This window comes from Hippocampus guttulatus, chromosome 15, assembly GCF_054856545.1.
Source record: "Hippocampus guttulatus isolate MCC_2025c chromosome 15, RoL_Hgut_1.0, whole genome shotgun sequence".
In the NCBI taxonomy this organism is placed as follows: Eukaryota; Metazoa; Chordata; class Actinopteri; order Syngnathiformes; family Syngnathidae; genus Hippocampus; species Hippocampus guttulatus.
In genome coordinates, this window is record NC_141275.1 from 9,680,259 (window position 1) to 9,701,609 (window position 21,351).

At 44.5% G+C, this 21,351-nt stretch overlaps 3 protein-coding genes across 10 annotated transcripts in view; 2 read left to right on the forward strand and 1 right to left on the reverse strand.

The window, feature by feature from the left end:
• LOC147193765 (sorting nexin-19-like) overlaps window positions 1-897 on the forward strand; it is a 36,249-nt gene extending 35,352 nt beyond the window's left edge. For all 7 annotated transcript variants that reach the window (XM_086131417.1, XM_086131419.1, XM_086131413.1 and 4 more), the window contains one exon: window positions 405-897. The gene's annotated coding sequence lies outside the window, so the exon portion shown is untranslated. The remainder of the gene's footprint in view (window positions 1-404) is intronic.
• Window positions 898-3,455: 2,558 nt separating this feature from the next.
• On the reverse strand, window positions 3,456-14,151 carry LOC147193766 (A disintegrin and metalloproteinase with thrombospondin motifs 15-like). The gene is made up of 8 exons (XM_086130725.1): window positions 13,006-14,151; window positions 9,602-9,734; window positions 9,238-9,405; window positions 7,532-7,815; window positions 7,139-7,316; window positions 6,883-7,055; window positions 5,583-5,758; window positions 3,456-5,226 (listed from the first exon to the last, which is right to left on the reverse strand). The coding sequence occupies exons 1-8, from the start codon at window positions 14,149-14,151 to the stop codon at window positions 4,431-4,433; spliced, it is 3,054 nt and encodes a 1,017-aa protein (XP_085986851.1). The 3' UTR covers window positions 3,456-4,430.
• On the forward strand, window positions 14,057-21,193 carry LOC147193767 (uncharacterized). 2 transcript variants are annotated; one of them, XM_086130723.1, is made up of 20 exons: window positions 14,057-15,826; window positions 15,907-16,047; window positions 16,140-16,217; window positions 16,294-16,424; window positions 16,509-16,758; window positions 16,833-16,926; window positions 16,993-17,183; window positions 17,263-17,426; window positions 17,541-17,628; window positions 17,722-17,853; window positions 17,929-18,105; window positions 18,197-18,288; window positions 18,381-18,444; window positions 18,610-18,720; window positions 18,823-18,897; window positions 19,115-19,226; window positions 19,304-19,430; window positions 19,521-19,707; window positions 19,883-20,809; window positions 20,964-21,193. In XM_086130723.1, the coding sequence occupies exons 1-20, from the start codon at window positions 15,743-15,745 to the stop codon at window positions 21,066-21,068; spliced, it is 3,330 nt and encodes a 1,109-aa protein (XP_085986849.1). In that variant the 5' UTR covers window positions 14,057-15,742; the 3' UTR covers window positions 21,069-21,193. The 2 variants fall into 2 exon arrangements, with proteins under 2 accessions (XP_085986849.1, XP_085986850.1); XM_086130724.1 differs by having other exon boundaries at window positions 19,521-19,701.
• Window positions 21,194-21,351: the final 158 nt, after the last annotated feature.

Consider the following 21,351-nt stretch of genomic DNA (forward strand, 5'->3'; position numbering starts at 1 on the left):
GTGGGTAGGCCTGGCCCGGCCCTCAAAGGCCGCCCGCGGGGAACATCTATAGAACATCGTGTCCTTATTTATAATACTGAAGTTATTACTTACTCGTGGCTCTACGTCATTCTTCAAAAGCGCTTTTAAATCGTAACATCGGTTGTCAAGATTGATTTTTTTTTCTGGTATCCGATGTGCTTTAATGTGAGCTATGAATAAACACTGTAACATGCACTCAAGCAGATCGATATATCAGCCGACAAATGTAATGGTTTCATATTCCTCTGACATTCTGTTTTTTGTTAGGAACCTTTCGTTGTGACTTATTGTGGCCTTTCTGTTAAAAAAAAAAAAGATTTGGTCGACCTCCAGTCAATATTTTTCTCAAATGCAAACATCTGGAATTCTTCTTTTGATTTCAGAAAAGTACAAAGTCACCACTGTCTCGGATTGCTTGCTGTGATGGGGGAGATTAGCTGCTTTACAGATCTTCAACCTCATGAAGGTCATATTAAGGTCAATTTCAACACTGCCTGAGTTTTGTGGCACGAGCTGACTTGTAAGTAGATTTGAAATACCAAAATTGCAGAAGCATGACAAGGCAGATGGGTTTTTTGTTGTTCTTGTTTTTATCTGACATATTCATCAAAACTCTTCATTAATCATTGCCTTTTTTGAAGCCATTTTTAGCCATCACTGTGTGCTGCATCATTGTAAGTTTTGAACATAACCAGCAAAAAAAAATAACAAAAGATAAACACACATGCTAACGTTAGCTTACACTGGACACTAAAATCTAATTCTGCAGTCTGCCGCAATGGTCGGTTTTCTTGGTCCCTTTTGTCTCCTCTCAAATCTGATGGCTAACAGTGTCGGTAATATGCCAAGCAGTAAACACAAGAGACTTTCGCAAAGCATTGTTGTTGTTGTCGTTGTTTTTTTAGCATGTCTCATATCGACTGATACCTTCAATGTAATGTGGTTTTGACACTTTGCTGCTGTGTCACTTGACAGGGAATCAGGAGGTGTTGTTTTTTTTTTTTAACGCTTTGAAACGGAGAGCCGGTCAGGGGTTCTTCTAGTCCTGGGGCTCAACAAGATTTGACACACAACAAACCAAGCCTTGTTCTTTACTGTGGCAAAATGTCCTAACATTTCCAAGTCGGTTCAGTTGCACATCAACAGTCACACATTTTTTTGTAAATCCCAGGCAAGGGTTGACTTACAACTGGAGAATTTTTGGATTTTCAAGAATTTTAGGCGTATGCTGATGTTCACAGCCTCTCTGACACGAAAGACTCAAACACATACAAAAGACGACACGCCACACTACATGACACATAGTATTTAAAAGGTTCTCTGTATATATTGTTTTCTTAACAACAGAGAAGACCGAATGTGACATCCGCTCTGCTGGAGTAGTTCTACAAACAACATAAGGAATAAAAAAAAAAGACTGTTGTCTTTACCTTATTGGCTGCTTGGTCATAAAGTGCTACCAAATGTGGTTTTTAGTACCCGGTAAATTTCTGACAATCCAATACATTTTCTAACCCTGGACAGATACGGGACAGTTCATGGGGCTTTTGGGCCACACTGGCTCTTGCAAAACTGGGACCAGGTTAGCATAGCATACATCGGTTTTATGTTCGAGTATCAAACCATGCTACTATGTACCCTTGATAACCTGTCACTTTTATGGAAGGTCGGATTAAATGTCTCGGACTTTTTTAAGAGGTTTTCAAATCTTTCAGATAATATGGCCTAAAGTCCCCCATGGTAAAGAAGAAACAGATATTCAGTGAGCCTAGCTTGATTTAGCGCACTTATTCTTTACAGTCAGTAGCTTCTGCAAATGTTTTTGTTGTGAACATTATTCGCGTTCCATTGAATTACGAATGTCGTAATTTGATGAAGTAGGAGATCAGTCGAGGCAACATGTGGGCGCCTTGTTAATTTTGGAGGGCAACTTAGCTGAGTTCAACTGTGGGGTTAAACTGTGAATGAATCACCAGTCTCGTTAGCAGCGACATGGCGTTCAGCTGTGAATGTGTCACATCTATTGTTTGCGGAACGATCCCGCTCCCGCTGAAGTCAGCAGATCGGCAGCGATGCGCGCTGATGCGGCTCCTCATTGGACATTTCCATGAACCCATTCACCGTCACACCAAGGGGGCTACAAAGCAGCTCATTGAGATCGTGACTGCGGTGAGCCGACCGTTCATTTCAGCGAACGCACATCTGCTGCTGATCACGCAGGCAGACAACACACAGACGGACACCGCATCGGTTATGTCATGTCTTCGCATGTTTTAAATGAGTTTAATGTTTAAAAGGATAAATCGGCTCAGGGAAAAAAAAAACTATAGGGACCACGTTGATGCAAATTTTTAAAAATGCAAGTTTTCCGGCTTCATTGTTCTTTGATTTTCTTCCTAAAGGAAGAATTATCATTCATGTGTTTACAAATATGTGTAACGTTTGTCACAATCCATTTGGCCTCCGCGTTAACCCCTTCATTCACCCTGTAACCTGATAACATGGTAAGCCGGCCACTGTAGTAACAGTCGTCCCTGAAAGGGTTAATGATTTCCAATAAAAGAACGGCACTGGGGGGAAAAAATGACGTGTTGAATTTACTCAATTTTCTTTCGACAAGCGATTCCACCAAATGAAATCATCTGGATCCAGATACAGTACATTTTTGAAGTGGATGTTTAGTCGACTTCAAAAAATGTATCCGCATCCAGATTTTAATTCCTGCAGCCATGTAGTCTGTCCAGTAGAATGTTGTTACGTTCTTTTTTTTTTACAAAATGTTGTCCCAATGTCATGGCAGCCTTCTTGAATTAGATGTCATTACAATGTGAAAGTGGACCTCAGGAAGTTTCCAGTTGAGTGTTTTCTGTAAACTGGATGGAGACTGTTAGTTCTCATTGTAATAGGTTCCAATAAGACTTTGAGGCTTACACCATTCCAAATTCAAAAACTTTGCTGGAACCATTTGAAGAGGCCCCCCCCCCCCCCCTTTTAGTTGTCTTGTCCAATTAATGCCATCGAACCTGCAACAAGATCTGACTGTGAACTCGGGCAACAGGCCATTGGGGGAAACAAACAAATATGTCCATTGGCTGCCCTCCAAGTTCTCCCTCATCTGTTCTTATCTAGGTCAGACGACTCAGCCCTTGGTGATATATCGACACTTCTCTCAAAAATGTGACTCAAAAAAAAAAAAATGAAAGCTACAATGTTTTATGTCAGCACTCCAGACATTTCTCACGGTTGGTGTCTGCACGCAGACGCAGCTCCCCTGACAACATGTATGCTTGATATTTTAGTCAAGAAACATCAACCGAGAGGGTGAGTAGGAGCATCGGTAAGAAGAGTCGCTTTTTTTTTTCAACTTTTAGGCTTTCTCGTTGATTTGCGCAGAAGCAGTGTACCGGTCATTAATCACGGAAATGTAAAATGTGCAACTTTTCATTCAAAGCTTTATTTGGAATAAATATATTCAAAGACATTTCAGTTGTGTGTTTAAAAAAGAAAAAAAAAAGATTTGAAAATATTTACATGAAATTTTGCACAGAGCTGAATAAATGTATACATAGTATACAGCGCAGCCCATATAAGTCATCTTGTTTCTTTTGCTGTACAAAGTGCAAAAGTTGATACGATTAAAAAATAGAAATCAAAGTCTGACGCTAAAAAGATCCATCCCGTGGCGGGATGTTGTATTGGACAACGTGGGCCTTTTTTTTAATTTTATTTTTTTACAAATATAACAAGAATATAAAAGTAAGACGAGATTTAACTGAGTGCACAGAAAGAGTGGTGTGGTATCTTTGGCAGCGACTGATGGCGAATAGGTCGGGCAGAAAATCCCACCAAAATTGATTTCGACAGCGCAGGCATTTCATTTTGTTTGTGGCTTTCTATCGACGATGTGGCGGGGCGTGAAAGTTGTCGTCGTTGAACTTAAACAACACCCTTACTAATTACAAAATGGATTTGTGATTTGTTCGAAATCTATTGCAGGATTAATTTGGACAGTGGAAAAGTTCCTGATATTGTCATTGTTTGAATGCGCCCGGCAGGCTACACAACTCTCTTAAAAAGACCATGAAAAAAAAAATAGATAAAAAATAGGATATAAAATGGGTTTCAGATTCATAGGACACATTGCTTCACTAATATATTGGTCAACTCCGAGCTGACGGCTAAAGTGATTGAACCTTTTATTTGGCTTCATAGTAACTTTGTAGAATGTTATTCTGCTGTCTGCAGTGGATTCAGGTGGTTGAGTTTCAATGGTGGGGAAAATACATTGCACCATCCATTTGGGTGGGGGGTGGGGGGGGTTCTCTGCAAGTGTCTCATGATGCGGTAGAGAGAGTGTGTGGAAATGAGCTGCTGGATTAAGTTCCGTCATAATAAAGCTTTTCAAGTCCCTAGCAAGGCTTTCGGTTACAGAAGTCCAGCTCCTGTGGTTTGCGTAAGCCACCGCAGTGATCCCTGGGAAGCAAATGTCCTGTTTGGGCTTTGCAGTGCAGCGGTCGTCTCTTAAAGCCTTTCCCGCAGGTCGTGGAGCACGGCGCCCACTGGCCGGCGTGCCACTCCGGGCACGGGTCTCCGCAAGCTCTGGTGGCTGACGGTCTTTTGGAAGGATCGCAGTTCATTCCCGGCTTGCCGTCCATCCTCAGGCATTGCACCATCCGCCTTTGGAAACCGTTGCCGCAGCTGACCGAGCACTCGTCCCAGTTCGCCGATGTCCATTTCACAAGAAGAGGCTCCTCTTTGCTGTACGGTTTCTTCAAAGTCGCCGCGCCCCTCTCCTTCACGTTATCGTCAGCCAGGACGCTGTTGTGGGATTTCGCTCGCTCTTCCTTTTTCAGAGTCTTGTCCTCTTTGTTGTTCTGACGGGCCAGGTAGAAGGAGTAGCGGATGCGGGGGGGCGTCAAATTGCCCGCGCACAGCACTTCCACGGTGAGCGTCTCCCCCAAGGGATTCACAGACTGGAGGGTCTCCGAGAGGCCGGTGGTGCCGCTGTAGCGCAGCAGACTGCCCTTCACGATGATGTCCCTCTCGCCGGCCGACACCACGTAGTCGCCGTTAAGGAGGTACTGGCCCTCGCTGTTCTTCACCGCCAGGTAGTTGTCGTCCCCCCGCATTCCTTGGTAGCCGCGTTGACGGACGTCGATGTTGGTTGCGCCCACTGGCAGCATCACCACAAAGTTGTAGCCGTGCCTGCAGAACATAGCACAGCACATCCACCCGATGAGGAGGGGGGGGTTTTTCGTGGTAAAATGATCAAGTCCACAACAATGCAAAAAAAAAATAAAAAATCAGATAGTTGATGTTTTTTTTTAACCCTGGAGAACCCACGGGGTGAAATTTGGCCCTACTTGTAAATTAGGATTAAAGCATTAAATATTTGAAAGAAAAAAACATATAGTTTGGTGTTCAGTGAACATACAGCAGTCATTTCATGTATAATTCATCATTTTCCAAAGATTAAAAGTGTTCTCGGGTTCTCCAGGGTTCATTAAAAAGAAAACACACCAATCGGTGAATTTGTGAACGTGATGGATTGGCGTACTCACAAAGGCTTGGTGAAGAGTCCCGAGACCTTCTTGCAGTTCTTATTGTCGCCGCCGCAGACTCCGCACTTGTTAAACTTCTTGCTTGATCCAATTTTTCCATCACACCCGGCCTTGATGCATTTACCTTGAACGCACACTCCGGTGGAGTCCGGCGAGCACGGCGTTCCATCCACAACCTGTGGTGTATACACACACAGACCAAGTTTTAGACTAGACCGGTCATTAAACGCGGCACCCAAAGTCTGCAACTTCATTTAAGTCCTTTTTGTATGTTGCGTGCTGATATTTTTAGGTGTTATTATTATATTGCAATCATTTCTAAACGCTGAGATTTCCACGAAGCCGTGGAACACAGGATGTGGTGCAAAATGATGTTTGGAGCAAACATTGCAGCTGCTCTATGAGTCAGTGCTTGCAAGTCCCCCCTGAGTGTTCGCGTTCGCTTCACTCAATATGATCTAGCGTGAACTTTCTCTCACGGCTGCTCGCATTCTCTCCACGCCCGTATTATCTCAGGGAGATAAACGCCCTCCACTCCTCTCTCCGTCGTCCCATGCATCGCTGTTTTCCCCTCAGGGCCTCACACGAATTCACATTGCTCGCAAATGAAATAATTTTTTTGGGGGGGCTTCATCGGTCACATTGTAACACCGATCCTGATGCGGTCGCACCACGAGGCATGTGGAGCGATGAAAATAAATATACAGTCAGGGATGTTGCCAATCCTGAAACTCTTTGAACAAAATGAGGTATGCTCAAGTGCAAAGAAGTGCGTTCGTTTCATTCAAACACATCACCGTAAGGCAGGAAATGGAAGCGTAAAAGAAGCTTTTCGATCAACATACTAAGACACCGCTCAAAAGGAAGCAAAGAGAGCAAGTACTAAAAAGGTGCTTAACGTTCAAAGAATCAAAAAGGATAGCATTTGAAATGGAATAGTGCTGAGAAAAAAGGGAAATAACACAGCTGTTCACTTTTAGGTTTGGCGTGCAAGTGGAGATATTCAATAATGTGGTTACGACTACTGTGTTGGAGCGCTGTGTGGCATGTCCTGGTTTAAGATTCTTATGGCTTATGCTTTTCACTTCATTCCCCCCCGCCCCCCTCCCCAACTGGTCCCAGGAGGAGAAACTGGCCGCCCGTCAAACTGACACGCTCGTTGATCTGATTGGGCAGGAATGGATGTTGATGGACAAGTCACTCATTGAAAATTGACTAATGGATTAAGCCTGATTCAATTATGAAGCGGTGTGATGGAAGACTTTTGCGTATTGATTGTATTTAATGTGTTGCCTCTTACCTTAGGTGCCATAACGTAGAAGTAGCCCGTTCCATTGGCCCTGCAGATGAGTTTACATCTGTCGTCGACGCTCACTCCAGAGTACTTGGGCACCCAAATCACAGAGGGGGCGATATGATTACTGCTGAAACTGCGGCCGCTGGATTCACATTGCTCTTCCCGGTAAGTCTTGCCTGCACACAAAAAGGGGGAGGGGATAAGGTCAAGAAGTGGAACCCTCTTAATGTGCGTACCCCTTGTTTTGAGCAATTCAAACCTGTGTCAGGGCAGTGGTTCAGGTTGCAGGAGCGGTATTTGACCCGGACCCCTTGGCAGTATTTCCCCCCGTTTGAGGGAACTGGGTTGTTGCACTCCCTTTTCGCCAGTTGGACGCCACCTCCACATGTGCGTGAGCACGAACCAAATGTACCCCACTTACCCCAGCGACCGTCCACCTAGAAAATACATAAGGAGTATTTTTTTTTTTCGTCAAATGTATTGCCTCGGTGGGAGGTATTGTTTTTGTCCAATATGTAAAAAAAACTAACAAACAGAATGCCGTCAAAATGCAACAGGGTGGCAAGCAGGTAGCCAATAAACTGCGGTTCAAAATGTGTTTTCTCTGAATCAGCCCCCCTCCCCTCCCCATTTCCCTGAAGCTTATCCTTACCTTCAAAGTGTGGTCCTCTTTGGAAGCGCAGATGCCTCGGTCACAAACTTTGCCGTCTCCGCAGTGGGTGCCGTCCGCCCAGGGGAAGTGGCGAGTCATACACACCAACTGGCCATTGGACTTGCCGGTGCACCACAGGCGAATGCACGGCGGCTGCATGAAGGGACAGGGCTTGGAACCTTCACCAAATGCAAGCTCGCACTGTCGCTCCAGGAGGTAAGATGCTCCGGGAAGCACGTTCGGGAGGCCTAATGGTTTCTGAGGCTGGTCCAGCAAACACTCCCCTGGAACACACCCACCCCATAATCAGTTCTTGTTTTGCATGGCTGAGGTCTTGTAAAACAATAACAGTAATAATAATATTTTATTACAGACAATCGTGAAGCGCTGGTGGTTGATTTTGCAGAAATGTGTGAGCCATAGCGCACGGAACCCCAACCTGACCCCTCCATCTGTAAACTCTTGTCGAAAATGTCTCCCCTCGTGTTGAAATGAAATGAATTACAGTTTAAGAATACTTTCCAATTGAGTTTTAATCACTTTAAATGTTCCAGTGAACTGATACAAGTCAAATTAAGCTGAACTCCACTTATAGTGAATTATATTTTTTGGCACCTTTCCAGGTGCCGGCTAACAATAGGAAGCGTTTGATGTTTGATGAGCAGGTGCTTGAAGAAAGGAAAGATCATCATAAATAGAAAAGGAGTTCAGTAGGAGGTTTTTCTCACTGCTTCTCAGCTTCTCAGCCTTGGGAGTAATTTAACAACAGCAGAAAAAATTTGGGGGGGGGGGGGGGGGAGAATCTCCTTTTAAAATAGGATAAAAAGCCCACAAATAGACCAACCATAACTGAATGTTAATTTGCATCCTCATATTAGATCACAAATTTAAATGATTGAAGAAACCATTTGATGAAGCGCCTCCCACTGCAGAGAAGAATTGCCCGAAACACTTTCTGGGGTTGTCCGCAAAGTTACAAATAAACGTGGCTGCAGCACAGCATGTAAACTGCCTCAAACGCGCCGCGGCACGTCTTTATTCCCCAGGCTGCTCTGTCACCATCAAGATTTATGAGCGATAGCATGAAGAACCCGTGTTACCACATCTTGTGACTCGCTGTCAAAAATGTGGAGAAAAGGTTACTCAAAAGAGACCCAATTGCAATGCTGACTGCTTCTTGTTCTCGTGTTGTCGGAGCATGAATAAAGGCTGTCGATTCAACCTGTATGGGAAACACAGGCCGGTTAAATCTGCGCTCTCCAGACCACTGTGGTGACGCTCCTCTAAACAAAGCCACTAATTTGGGACAGATGTGGAGCAGTTTTTTTTTTTAAAATTAAAGTTTAGCATCGCTGCGAGGCCGAGCTCTGCGGTCTGGCTTGTTAGAAAACAGTCGGAGTCCATTTTTGCTCTTCGAAAGAATGCATGGATGCGAACATTCAACCATGCATTAAAGTGAAATCATTGTACCGTAGTCAAGCTGTGGATGAAGAAGACCCCAAAAAACCCCCAAAAAAAAACAGTAAATGTCCTTCACTGGCAACGCTACTGCGAACAGAATCGTCATTCGCAATGAACATGTGTTTTATGAATGCGATCATCAGTCAAATATTTAACCAGTAACAGCGTGGCGCTCGTGTTCATCTCCACTTTGGGTTTCGCATCAGTCACAACATGGCGCTGAGAATAAGCTCGCGGAGACTCACCGTGGCCATTGTCCAGGAACTCGGTGATGACGGCAGCGCTGCAGGGCGACCACGGGCTGGTGCGATTAATCTGAATGAGCGTGGGAGACATCATGTGATTGTCCTGCAGCTTGCCAAACACGTCCTCGCAGGCCCTCACGTTGTCGTGCGGCATGTTGAAGACGTGTCCTGCCGAGAGACGAGCGGATGACGGCTGTTTTTTACAAACGCTTTGTTTATCGTGCTTGCGTATGTGTGAGTGAGGGTTCCTGTCAAACGGTACAATTGATCGAGGTTTTTATCTTATTTATTTTCCCCATCAAGCCCCAAATTCACCGGTTGGCACGTCCGCGAGTGTGTGCTTCATGGAGCTGGCATGGCTCACCGAGCTCGTGAGCTGTGGTGAAGGCAGACGGCAAGCCGTCGTCTTCGATCACAGAGCAGCTCCTCTTGGGGTCGCACATGGTGCCAACATCGGCCATTCCAAGGGTGTCGCATGTTGAAGCCCCACACAAGTCCTGGACAATCAAGTCAATTTTTGAATAAGTCAGACCAAAAAAAAAACAAAAAACAAATTTTTCCCAGTATAAGTCCCATTTTATGCACCCTATAGACATACCGTAATAATTGAAACTCCTAGGAAAATGATATCAGCTTCCACTCTTCCGGGAAGACTTTCTATACGATTTTAGAATGTGCCTCTGGAAATTTTTGTCCATTCAACCAGATGTGTGAGGTCAGAAGGTGACTAATGTTGGACCCGAGAGAGGGCCTGGCTTCACAATCTCTGTTCTACTTCATTCCAAAGGTCAGGGCTCTTAAATTAGTCCACCAAAAAAAAACCCTCCAAAAATGATAGTCGAGAATCTTCCATTGATATTTATCGATTAAAAAGTGTGTCTCAAGACTTTTGGCAACAGAATAAGCCATGCGATTGATGGAAAACTCACTCGCGACAAGTGAACTGGACCAACGGTTTGCAGGTGGATATTTACAAGAGATTGTATACTTTCCTACTCCAGAGCTTTGTTGAAAACTTGTCTGTTTACCTAAATATTTGTTTCTTGTCCCATCAGGCTTCTCTTCACGTCGTTTTTTTTCCCTCCACCACTATGCTAGACACTAGAGCACTGGTGTCAAACTCGAGGCCCGGGGGCCAGATGTGGCCCGCCATATCATTTTATGTGGCCCGCAAAAGCAAATCAAACATGTCAACTTCCATGCTGCTTGCTAAAATCGCTACCAAAATGTAAAATTCTCATGTAATAACTAAGTTGTTAGCTAACAACATGTGCTGTTATTGACAACATGTGCTAACTATGTTGTCAGCATTTTCTTGTGACCAAATCCCCCATGACAGTAACTTAAACAGTACTTGAATAAACCGTTATTATTGACTTTTTTATATGGTTTCAGTCATAACGGCCCTCCAAGGGAAACGGTAACTAAAATGTGGCCCACTACAAAAATGAGTTTGACACCCCTGCACTAGAGGATAACCACGATATGAAACAATCATGAAGCTTGACAATTGATTTTTTAAAAATTTAATCCTTGCTAACTTTCATCCACTAAGGACAGTTTACCAAGAATAGAGCAAACATCTCTCCAGTGTTAAATAATTCTTTTCACAGACTACTATTTGGAGCACATGGTCCCATGTGACATCATGGCACTTTTCTCCAATCATTGCATTTTCATGCAGGAGCAGTTTCCAAATGGCCTTCTTTTTTTTTTTTTTTTTTCTGTCGCCACACAATTCCAAAACCTAATCTTAGCGAGGATCCATTCGGAGCACTTGACTGAGCCTCCTAATCACAGGACAAGTACACATCGTTAACCACACAGAACCGCCCGGCTGCCTACTCCCTCTGTCTTTTGCATACACTCTGCAAGCAAAAAAATCTCTGGGCAGTCGTTGGATACGAAGCACAGCACAGCTTCATAGGCCCGATGAAATCTTCCGCAACATGTGTGTGTGTGTGTGTGTGTGTGTGTGTGTGTGTGTGTGTGTGTGTGTGTGTGTGTGTGTGTGTGTACACTACATGCGCGACACCTTGGTGATGAATGGCATTTCACTGCTATGACAAATTTTTAGTGAATAAAGAACAAAACCAAAATTGATTGCCAGCGCGAACCGACTCCAGATGTGTTCATGAGATAGTGTGGGTCATTAGTGAGAAAAGAAAATAGAGGCAAATGTGAGGGAGGCGAGAAAGCAGAAGGGGCTGAGGGTTGGTTCTCTGCAATGACCTACTTCCCACATCTGTCATCTCATTTTGCCCGATTTGCTGTGTTGCCGCAACGTAAATACAATTTGCAAGTTCCATTCACGAGGAAACAGGTCAGTGTTTCCATGCATTTACACATTGAAAACCACATGGCCTTTTGCTCATTTGCAGAAGTCAGGAACGTCGGGTTTGATCCCGATGTACGCTGCAGTTACCCTGAAAAAACTTTTTGGCTGAGGTGTGCATGCTGATGACGTCTTAATGTTTATTTCCCAATGAGCATGTGATCACCACTTGAAGAATGTGTCTAAAATATCGTGATGGAAAAGGCGATGCTTCTTCCATATGTGAGAGCACACAACCAACGATCCTACTCCTCGAGGAGATAGGAAGTTTGAACCTGAAAGGAATACGAATGTGGTTCCTTGATGTAGTCTGACTACAGCTGTGGAGAAGTGACCCTGTGGATGTTATTGACTCGGAGCGTGCAGGTGGGGCATAAACCCGATGTGACATAATAAACCTGCACAACCTACATTATACCTCCTCCCTCTTGCTTTCCCTCAGGTTCCTGTTTAATGAGGAGCAGGCAGGTTGAGGGGGGAAAACACCCACAGCTGGAGCAGGAGGAATGGGAAGAAAATGTGCTGTGAGAAAGTTTCCGACTCTTGGCCATCCCTGAGGACTCTGATGTACCTTCTCTTTGGTAAAGTTACAGGTGCATTTCGAACTCTTGTTTTATATGTATTCATATTCTGATACCAAACCAGCACCAAAGCCACATTTCAGTATTGGGACGCCGAACAGAACAATTAAATGTGCTTCCACTAGATGGCAGAGGATTCCATAGCAGTAGCTTGGGCTTTTTTTTTTTTTTTGGCTTGACGTACGAGTGCACTGCAACGCCCACCACTAGGTGGCAGCAGCAAACTTCACAATATTTAGCCACGATCAATTCACATTGGCTTCTTTACAGTGGAAAAACAATACTATTTGAGAGTTGTTTTTAAAGTGCCCAGTAAATTAAGTTGAGTTGATTTGATGGCGCAAATGCACCACAAAGCTGGTTTGCGAACCGCAAATAAACCCCACGAACTTTGAAGGACAACCCATTAGGTACAGTGGTCTTTTTTGCGTCAATTTCCCTATTTGGACAGTAACGTGTGTTTTCATAGGTGTCATGAGATTATGATCTTAACCAAGATGTCAAACGCAAGGCCCAGGGGCCAAATATGGCCCGCCACATCATTTTATGTGGCCCGCGAAAGCAAATCAAGTATGTCAACTTTAGTGATACTTGCTCAAATCTGGACCAAAATTTCAAATGATCATTTCTAATAAAGAAATGTGATACTGTAAGCATTTTCTTGTTGCCAAACCCCTCATTACAGTAACTTAAACAATAGGTGAATAAAGCATTACTCTTGACTTCTTTATTTGGTTTCAGTCATAACGGCCCTCCAAGAGAAACGGGAACTAAAATCAGGCCCTCGGCAAAAATGAGTTTGACACCCCTGATCTAAACAGCCATAGGGGTACCTCGTAAAATCGTTTTTACCTGTCTCGTGAAGAGGATTGCCGTGTCCCAATACTCTGCATGCTTGTCGCTGTTCTTGTTCATCTTTTTTTGCCAAGTGCAAAAATTCCGGAGCGTCAGAGCGGCGTTCCCGGACACTTTGGGTCCTTTGTCCACCTCGGATATGACCAAAATCTTCACGACAACGATGTGGATGGAGTTGAGGATACTCGGATGCTTGTAGAGCCTCGCCGCCACTGACATGAGCGTCAAGAGGTAATGTTTAAGGTCGTTGCCGTGGAACTCAGCCATGGTCTGGTCCGCCACCAGCAGCGTCTCCACGTACCTGGGAACCGACGCAAAGCGTTTGCTTCTCCCCGTCCCCTTCAGCGTACTTTTGGTCACATCGCTGTTATCTTTGTATTTTCCCAACATCTGCGCGACGTGATGGCTTATGTCATTGTTCACTGCGCACCTGGAGGTGGAATTTGACTTGAGGTTGCTGCTGCTTCTGCGCCGTATGACGTGCGCGCCGCCCGCGCTCGCGGTGTCATTGCGCACCGGGCTGATGAAATACTCCCAACCTTGGTAGCCAAATGCACCTTGCACCCCCTTGCACAAACTTAAGGCCGCGTACGAAAAGCGGTCACCGTTCACATAGCCGGAGTAAAAACACCGACTCGGCTCGATGGCGACGTCCGGACCGAAGAGCCACGGTGCGTCTTGGCTGGACACGGAAGGGCCAATGAAGTTGGAATCTTGCCGTAAATCCACCACAAATTCCTGGTGGAAAGCTTGAATTCTTAGCACGCATTTGCCGTGGAGAGTATCCACGTCGTTGTCGTTATACTGCTGCTGGGTGTCCAGAATGAACGGGAAGCAGAGTTCACTTTCCATGCAGCGAACCAGTTTGGAGAGCGACAGCACGACGTGGAGCAGACACGTTGTTCTGGCAAACATGACGATGTTTGCATTCAAATTGGAACGCAATGACCAAAAGCTCAGGGAGTCCATATCCAATTCTACAAGAGTGCAAACTCCTCCTGGTCCTGACCCATTCCCGGCTTGCACCTGTGTGCTCGCTCCACTGCTGCCTTCAGTGCACTTTATGCATTTTCGTCCTGTGTGAAATGATGGAAACTCTATCTCACTTCTGGAAGGGGGCAGTCCGTTGCAGGAGACACTCATTGGACGCAACGTGCTCTAGTCTATTGCGGCGCATGCCTATGCATGATCAAGTCCCCGCGGACAGGGCTGACTCACTGCAGGATCCAAACCCAGTGCTTTAAACGCCACTTTAAGACAAATGCTGAATTGAATTTAGAACATTTTCCTGGCACGTGTTATCTGTTCACTTAACATATGGTGACCCATTTGAGCATTTATTCATCCTGGGCGTTCAACTAAACGTCCAAATATGCCATTTGTCCTGTTGCACTCATCGAATGACTGTCTCATGAAGTAGTGACTACTGCTTTGTCTACTAGGCTACATGACATTTCTGCACGTTGGTGAAACAACGTTGGCATACTGTAGGAAGACTGCGTGTTACTAGTGAGGCAAAACTGGGCATTGTATTTGTCATTTCTAGAAAAGCGCTACATGTTCAATCACAATTTTATAAGTGCTACTCGTTGCATAGTTGTCCACTAGTGCACAACTTTGCCGCACTAGTAACCAGTCGTTGTCTAGTGGGGGTATGCAGATTAAGCCGCTATTTCTTCCTGTATATAGCGGCTTTTCGTAAATCAGTTGAAGCATTACATTTTCCAGATAAACAGCTTTAAGTAGGCCAGAAATGGCACCAGTAGAGGAAAATGCATTACTGTAACGACCGTGTCATTGTACTAGTGCACTGAAATGTCTTACTCGTGAGGACAAAGAGCACATTTGACCGGACCTTAAGTTCGTTATCAAGGCTATTGAATCATTGATTTTGGTGAACCAGCACAATATCTTCAGTTCCAATACATGACCTGTATAAATAGTTCGTAGCACCGAATAGTGCAGTTTATTGGCTACGACTTTGACCTTCCTGACACACATTTTGTTGTCGTTGAAGAGGCACAGTCATGGACACAGCTCTGACAAGATGATAAATGTTGTGACTATTGTGTGTTTTGACACGTTTATCTCAAGAGTATTTCAGATCTATTTTATAACGCCCATTATAAAACATGACTGGAAGACACACTGTTCAAAAAAAAAAACAACTTTGGTGAGTCATTGAACGATTTTTAAAAGTAATAACTGTGAATCGCGTACGACCTCTAGTGGTCAAATGAAGAAGGAGGCTTGTGCAGCAAATACACTGTACAGTACTGTAGACATAAGTGGCTGTGAAGTTTATGAGATTAGATCCATATTGGCCAAACAATAGGTAGAAAAGCGAATGAGATCCAATGTAAGACCTGTCTTCCTTTATAAACATAAGAATCCTTCTTTTTGGCTGATATGATGAGAGAAGTATTCATTTGAGAGTGTATGTTTATTGTTGTGAACACAGTAGAGGTGTCAAATATGAGCAATAACTTTCCATATGTTGGCAAGTGATTTTCCAATGTCATCAGAAAACCTCTTGATAACAATAATAATAAAAATAAAACATACGTGGCTTTGATGTTGAATCCTATAGCGGATATATCGATACAACATAAAAGAGAGTCAGTCACCTTTGTGATGGAAGCCCTTTGACTCCAGTTGCTTTACTTGTTGACCACATGTCTCCCTTCATCATCGACCAGCATAACTTGTGGGTTGAAACCAGGCTGACATTCAAATGGATTCCTACCATGTTTTGGCTCAAGTGGGGCAAGGCTCCTTTGGTCGAGTTCATAAAGGAATGAAAAAATTTACAGGCCAAGTAAGTTGATATGTTGTCGTGGCTTTGTAGAAATTCTTCACCACGGCTCAGCGTCCTCCGCTTGACTGTGTACCCGTCAGGTGGTGGCTCTGAAGTTCATGCCAAAGATGGGACGCTCAAATAAAGAGCTGCAAAGTTTAAAGAAGGAAATTGATATCATGAGTAACCTTCGACATCCGAACATTGTGAAACTTTTTGACAGCTTTGAAACCGAAACGGAGGTACGTTCCTCTCACACACCCGAAACATGTTTGTGACACGACCGTTTATGACACTCCACGACCCACGAGAGTGCGTCGCCTGCTTTTTACAGGTTGTTGTTGTGACCGAGTATGCCGAGGGTCAGTTGTTTCAGATCATTGAATCCGATGGTAGTTTACCGGAAAGTCAGGTAAATCGCATGCCACACAAAATCATCACATCGTTTCAGTTTGCTGACCTCAGTAATCAATTTTGCTTAATCCGAGGTGTGCGAGATTGCTTGCCAACTGGTGTCCGCTCTGTATTATTTGCACTCTCGCCGTATTCTTCATCGCGACATGAAACCGCAGAATATCCTCTTTGATAAAAACGGTGTGGTGAAACTGTGCGACTTTGGGTACGTACGTATACGTCATCTCAACTCTTTCTTATGAGACGTTGCAATTCAAATGATGCGCGTGCGATTCAATTCTTTTACTAGGTTTGCTCGGGCAATGAGCGTGTCCACCATGGTGGTGACTTCTATCAAGGGAACGCCCCTTTATATGTCCCCTGAGTTGGTGGCGGAGAAGCCTTATGACCACACCGCTGACCTCTGGGCGCTAGGCTGCATTCTTTATGAAATCCATACAGGGATGCCCCCGTTTTGTGCCGATTCCATCTTCCACTTGGGGCAACTGATCGTTACGGACCCCATCCAGTGGCCCAACACGATGAGCAGCACCTGCAAAGTACACAGCGTCAATAGTCTTATTTATTTTATCAGCACAATCTGCAAATGGAGATCTTGTATTTTTTTTTTCAGAGTTTCCTGAAAGGTTTGTTAATCAAAGACCCTCAGAAGCGGCTGTCATGGCCCGAACTCCTGCATCATCCGTTTGTTGCTGATGGTGTCGAAGGTGACAACACGGAAATGTTTTTGTGGCATGTGTGTGTTACTTACTAACACGGTGGTGTGTTGGCAGTGATTCCAGACGAAGATATTTTCAGTCCTCTGACAGCCACACTTGACCCAGACATGCTGGCACGGAAACTGAAACAAATGGCAGAAAAAACATCACCAGACTCGGGAGAGAGCAGAATATTTCGAAAGATTCGGGAGCAAAGAAACAAAAGTAACACAAAGAAAGTCATCGACAGCGCTAAAGTAAACCAGGTATAAATTTTGAATCAACAAATTCCAATGAATTAATTGCCATTTACATTCATTAAAAAAAGGATGGTCCATCTGACAGGAAAAGATGGATGAACTGGAATCTGAAGGAGATTATTTAGTGGCAGTAACGCCACTTATGGACACGTGCCCTCCAGATGATTTCGACCCAGGAAATTCCACCTTACCACCTCCAAGTTTTGATCAAAACAACCATACTGAGGCTACATCAAGCCATCCAGACAGGTTTTGTGCAAATACCATTGATCACTTCACAGGGACTACATACACACATATGCCATTTTTTTTCTAGCAGAACTATGAATCTGGTCACTGTTCACATGTGCATGACCTCCGCAGGGGTCAGATCAGTCGGGACCATGAACGGGAGTTCCCCTCGGTCGAGGTTGGGCCACGACTACGGCCAAGGACCCCCAAACGATCCAAAGTAAGGTGCACTATTATTGTTCACTTGCACTGCTCAAAACGGCATGGTCAGTCTGAAAAATACGTTGGTTTTTTTCCCCTCCCGTGCTTTCAGACAGTTGACGGTGAGGAATTCTGGGAGAAACTTGTTGTGGAGTCAGATCCAAGTGCGCAAAACCAAGAACCGTTAAACCACAGTACCATTATTTTGAAACTGAAATGCGCCATTTTAGTGTTTAAGCAACAGGTGCGGTTTTCAAACAAGCACGAAATGCCACATTACACTCAAATCGCACTCATTTTGTCTTGTTCCTCTTGTAAGCTAAGTGGCGGCGTCATAAAAGACACGTGGCACGTCGGCCAGCCGCTGAAGGTCCTGCGGAACCTGATCCTGACCTCTGACCTCGCCGCAAGGAACCACATTGGCACGGAACTCGGATTGCCACGTCTCCTCTTTGACTTGGTTCGCGACTCTGTTGAAAACTTGCGTTTCATTGAGGTGGGGATTCTAAACATTCGAGCTGTAACTTCTGATCGGAATGTCAAGAGTGCGAGAATCAAACCTTTGGTTGCACCTTTTGACTGAGTAGCAGCCATGGAGTCTACAAACACTTGGAGAAATGATTGCTGCGCTGTTGGTCTACTGGGACAAGAACGATGAATGGCTGAGGGAAGAAAATAGGTTTGATGATTCATTCTTCTTTACATTGAGTGCCGTGTACATAATAGCTGACAGTCGCGCATCAGTCAATCTTCTAAATTGTCTGCATGTAGACCCGAAGAGCTCATCAAGCCCTTCGTGACAATTCTTCATCAAGCAAACCTCCGTTCTTTAGCGGTAAGTATCCGATGCAGATTCTGTCTCAAAATACGATCTTTTTTTGCAGGAAGTGAATACTGGTTTCTAGGGTGTGGCAAAAATTGCATTTGCCCACTCGGGTTCTCAGTGACTCAAGCTGAGCAGTTAGTTTGCTACATTATTCTTTTGTCTGTTCTCCTTTAGCCTCTGGCGGCCTCTGTTTTGTCCCTTTTCGCTCGGCGTGAAGTTGCTGTCGCCGTCGACCCGGACGTGCTCAGTTCCTTGCTGAAAGAGCACGCATCGGGTTCACCTCAGGTACGCCATCTCTTTCCGAGAGGCAAATCTGACATCTGCTTGGTATTTGTTGACTTTTTTTTTTTTTGTTTGTTGCATGTTTCTCTGCTCTCCGCGCCAAAGCTCCAACTTCCACTCCCGTCGGGCGGGGGACTCTGCGACGGCCTGCTGTGTTTACTTCTGCACACTCTCTCTGAGGTCAGCCAAAACAATCGCGCTTAAGTAGGTGACACTTTGAAAGGTCGTAGCGCCCGTTTATTTGTGGATCGTAACGTGATTGTTGATGCTTACTTTTATTCATGAGAAACTTAAAAGTACTTGTGGTCACTGTTTATATCAAGATGCCTGTTTCGTGATGTCGAAATAATGAGCGCAACACTTTTCCTAGTGCCACTAAGCTTTATTCACTCGGCAGCATGGTTGCGGGTTTTCATGTTTGGACCCCGATACATTCTATCATCTTTGGAAACGCACTGGAAGCTCATTAGTATGGACAACACCAGACATGGACTTCTGTTCGACAAATGGTAAACACCCGTGATGATGTAAAAATAAAATATGTCACGCCGTAACTGTAATTTCTCATTTGCATTTTCCTTTTCAGGATTGTACTTTCTCATGTGTGCCACCCTGTTGGTCTTCTGCTATGATCCATATTCGTATATTTCACTCTTCTGTGAGAGCAAATCAACGTTTGTTTATACCCTTGGCTGGGTACTGAGTCCTGAATGGTTCGTGTTGATTATTTTGTTTTTACATTTCGGAGAAGTCCAAAGGTTGATCATTTCAATCTTTGCAATGTGTCTGTTTTTATGTCCCAGTCTTCCTTGGTTTGCCGAAGGCAGTCCAGTGAAACTAGAAGAGGATTTAAAGCATGAGAGCTTCGTCCAATTGAGCTGCCACTTCCTTTGCTTTCCATTTGCTTTGGACTTAACTTCACACAACACTTCAAGGATATTGCAGTTGTTTGACAGCTGCGGTGTTGTTGGAGGGCTTCTGCAGGTTAAGGTCTACCTATGCTCTTTATTTAGACTTCTGTCACGCAACAAAGGCATAACTCTTGCAAAAGGATCGCATGAGGCATAGACATTCCTTTGTAATTTGCAAAGAACATCCTATTTGTAGTTTTCTGTTTGACACGTGATGATTTTGACATCTATTTTCTTTTTTTGTTCTTTGGCAGGTGATCCAAACGCTTCCTCTTTCATTAGTCGAGCTGCCACTGTCGCTCCTGCGCCGCTTGTTGCTATGTGACCGCCAGCGCACTGTTTCCCGCCTCAGTAAAGCTGCTCATGGCTTTTTCTCTCCACCGGCACTTACTCCATCGCGTCAGCAGACCCCGAACAGAACTGCCAGTTCTTTGCTCTCTGATTTGCTGCATCTGGATGAGCTAGGGGACTCCGCCGTAGAACTCCTCTCTCTGTTGTACCTCCTCACCTGTTTTTGCTCTAACTCTGACCACCTCCAGCTTTACCTTGAATCATCCGCGCTGCACCAGGCGCTCACTCACTCTTATGAACCGATCAAGGCCGCCGCATGCAAGGTCTTGGGAAAGTTGCATCCATTCAAGTCTCCCAAAATGCCCAGTTTACATCCTGACATATTTAAAAGCATGATCGACCTTCTTGAGGATTCTAATGTGTTTGTGCGGCAGGCAGCTTGCTTGTCAGTTGGGAAATGGTTGGGTTATTTGGCGGTAGAGGCAGAGTTTCACACAGCCGGGCCCAATGGAAATGTCGGCAACACGATGGAGTGCTTAAAAGCCGAGGACAATAATGCACACAAGGGTTCAAGTAGGGAGACGGGCATTGCCAAGATGACAGCAGAGAGCTTATTGGCTAATGGCGAGATGAGAAGGTGGCGAGAAGAAGCTAGGATGACAGGAGTTACATTGGCAACACTGACCTCTGACCCCGATGCCCACACTCGTCTCCACGCTTGTGCAGCTCTGGGAAACCTGCTACATGTTCAAGGCGCCGTACCCGAGCTGCTGGAAGAAAGCGTGTCCAGACTACTACTGAGAGCTGCATGCACAGACTCCCACAAGGCAGTGAGAGAAGCCGCTATTGCAACTTTAAGTTTGTACACGCAGCAGGATGAAATGCTACAGGTAAGAAAATGAACCAGTAATTTTTTCCTTTCATGAAAATTATTCACGTGGTAGCTCCAGCTTATCTTTCTTCATGGTGGGACACCCTAAGTCAACACTTACTAACTGTTAATCATGTGTGCATTTTGTGCATGTCCTTTGTGTTCATGTTAAGGTTCTGCTGTCCTTAAATGCTGAAAAGGAACTACTTCAGGCATCACAAAATGCACCTTCCGAGTGTGACTATCTTCCTCTCATCAGACAACTAAAAGGCAATTAAGAGAACTGTTAAAACCAAGAATGTATATATTAGTTTGGAGCCGTCTGCAAAAGCATGCCCGCTTTTAACCAAATGGCATTGTAAAGATATGTGCAAATAAAACATGACATACTGGCGTGGCTGAATTTGTCGTACTGGGTCAATTTTAAAAATCACTGGTAAATGCATAAATATATTTAACCTGGTTATGACATATTTCAAATGGGACCCAAAATACAAATGCATTGTTCTAACAACAGACGGGGGCATACAAAGTAGCTACTTATTTAAGGTATTTTTAATC

Coding starts and splice junctions, on each gene's coding strand:
- LOC147193766 (XM_086130725.1), bottom strand. CDS start 14,151: ATGAGTGTCTCCTGCAACGGACTGCCCCCTTCCAGAAGTGAGATAGAG. Junction 9,406..9,601: donor CACCACAGCTCACGAGCTCG/GTGAGCCATGCC, acceptor GTCTCTCGGCAG/GACACGTCTTCAACATGCCG. Junction 5,759..6,882: donor TCTACGTTATGGCACCTAAG/GTAAGAGGCAAC, acceptor TATACACCACAG/GTTGTGGATGGAACGCCGTG.
- LOC147193767 (XM_086130723.1), top strand. CDS start 15,743: ATGGATTCCTACCATGTTTTGGCTCAAGTGGGGCAAGGCTCCTTTGGT. Junction 19,227..19,303: donor GGACTTCTGTTCGACAAATG/GTAAACACCCGT, acceptor TTTCCTTTTCAG/GATTGTACTTTCTCATGTGT. Junction 19,431..19,520: donor TGGGTACTGAGTCCTGAATG/GTTCGTGTTGAT, acceptor TTTATGTCCCAG/TCTTCCTTGGTTTGCCGAAG.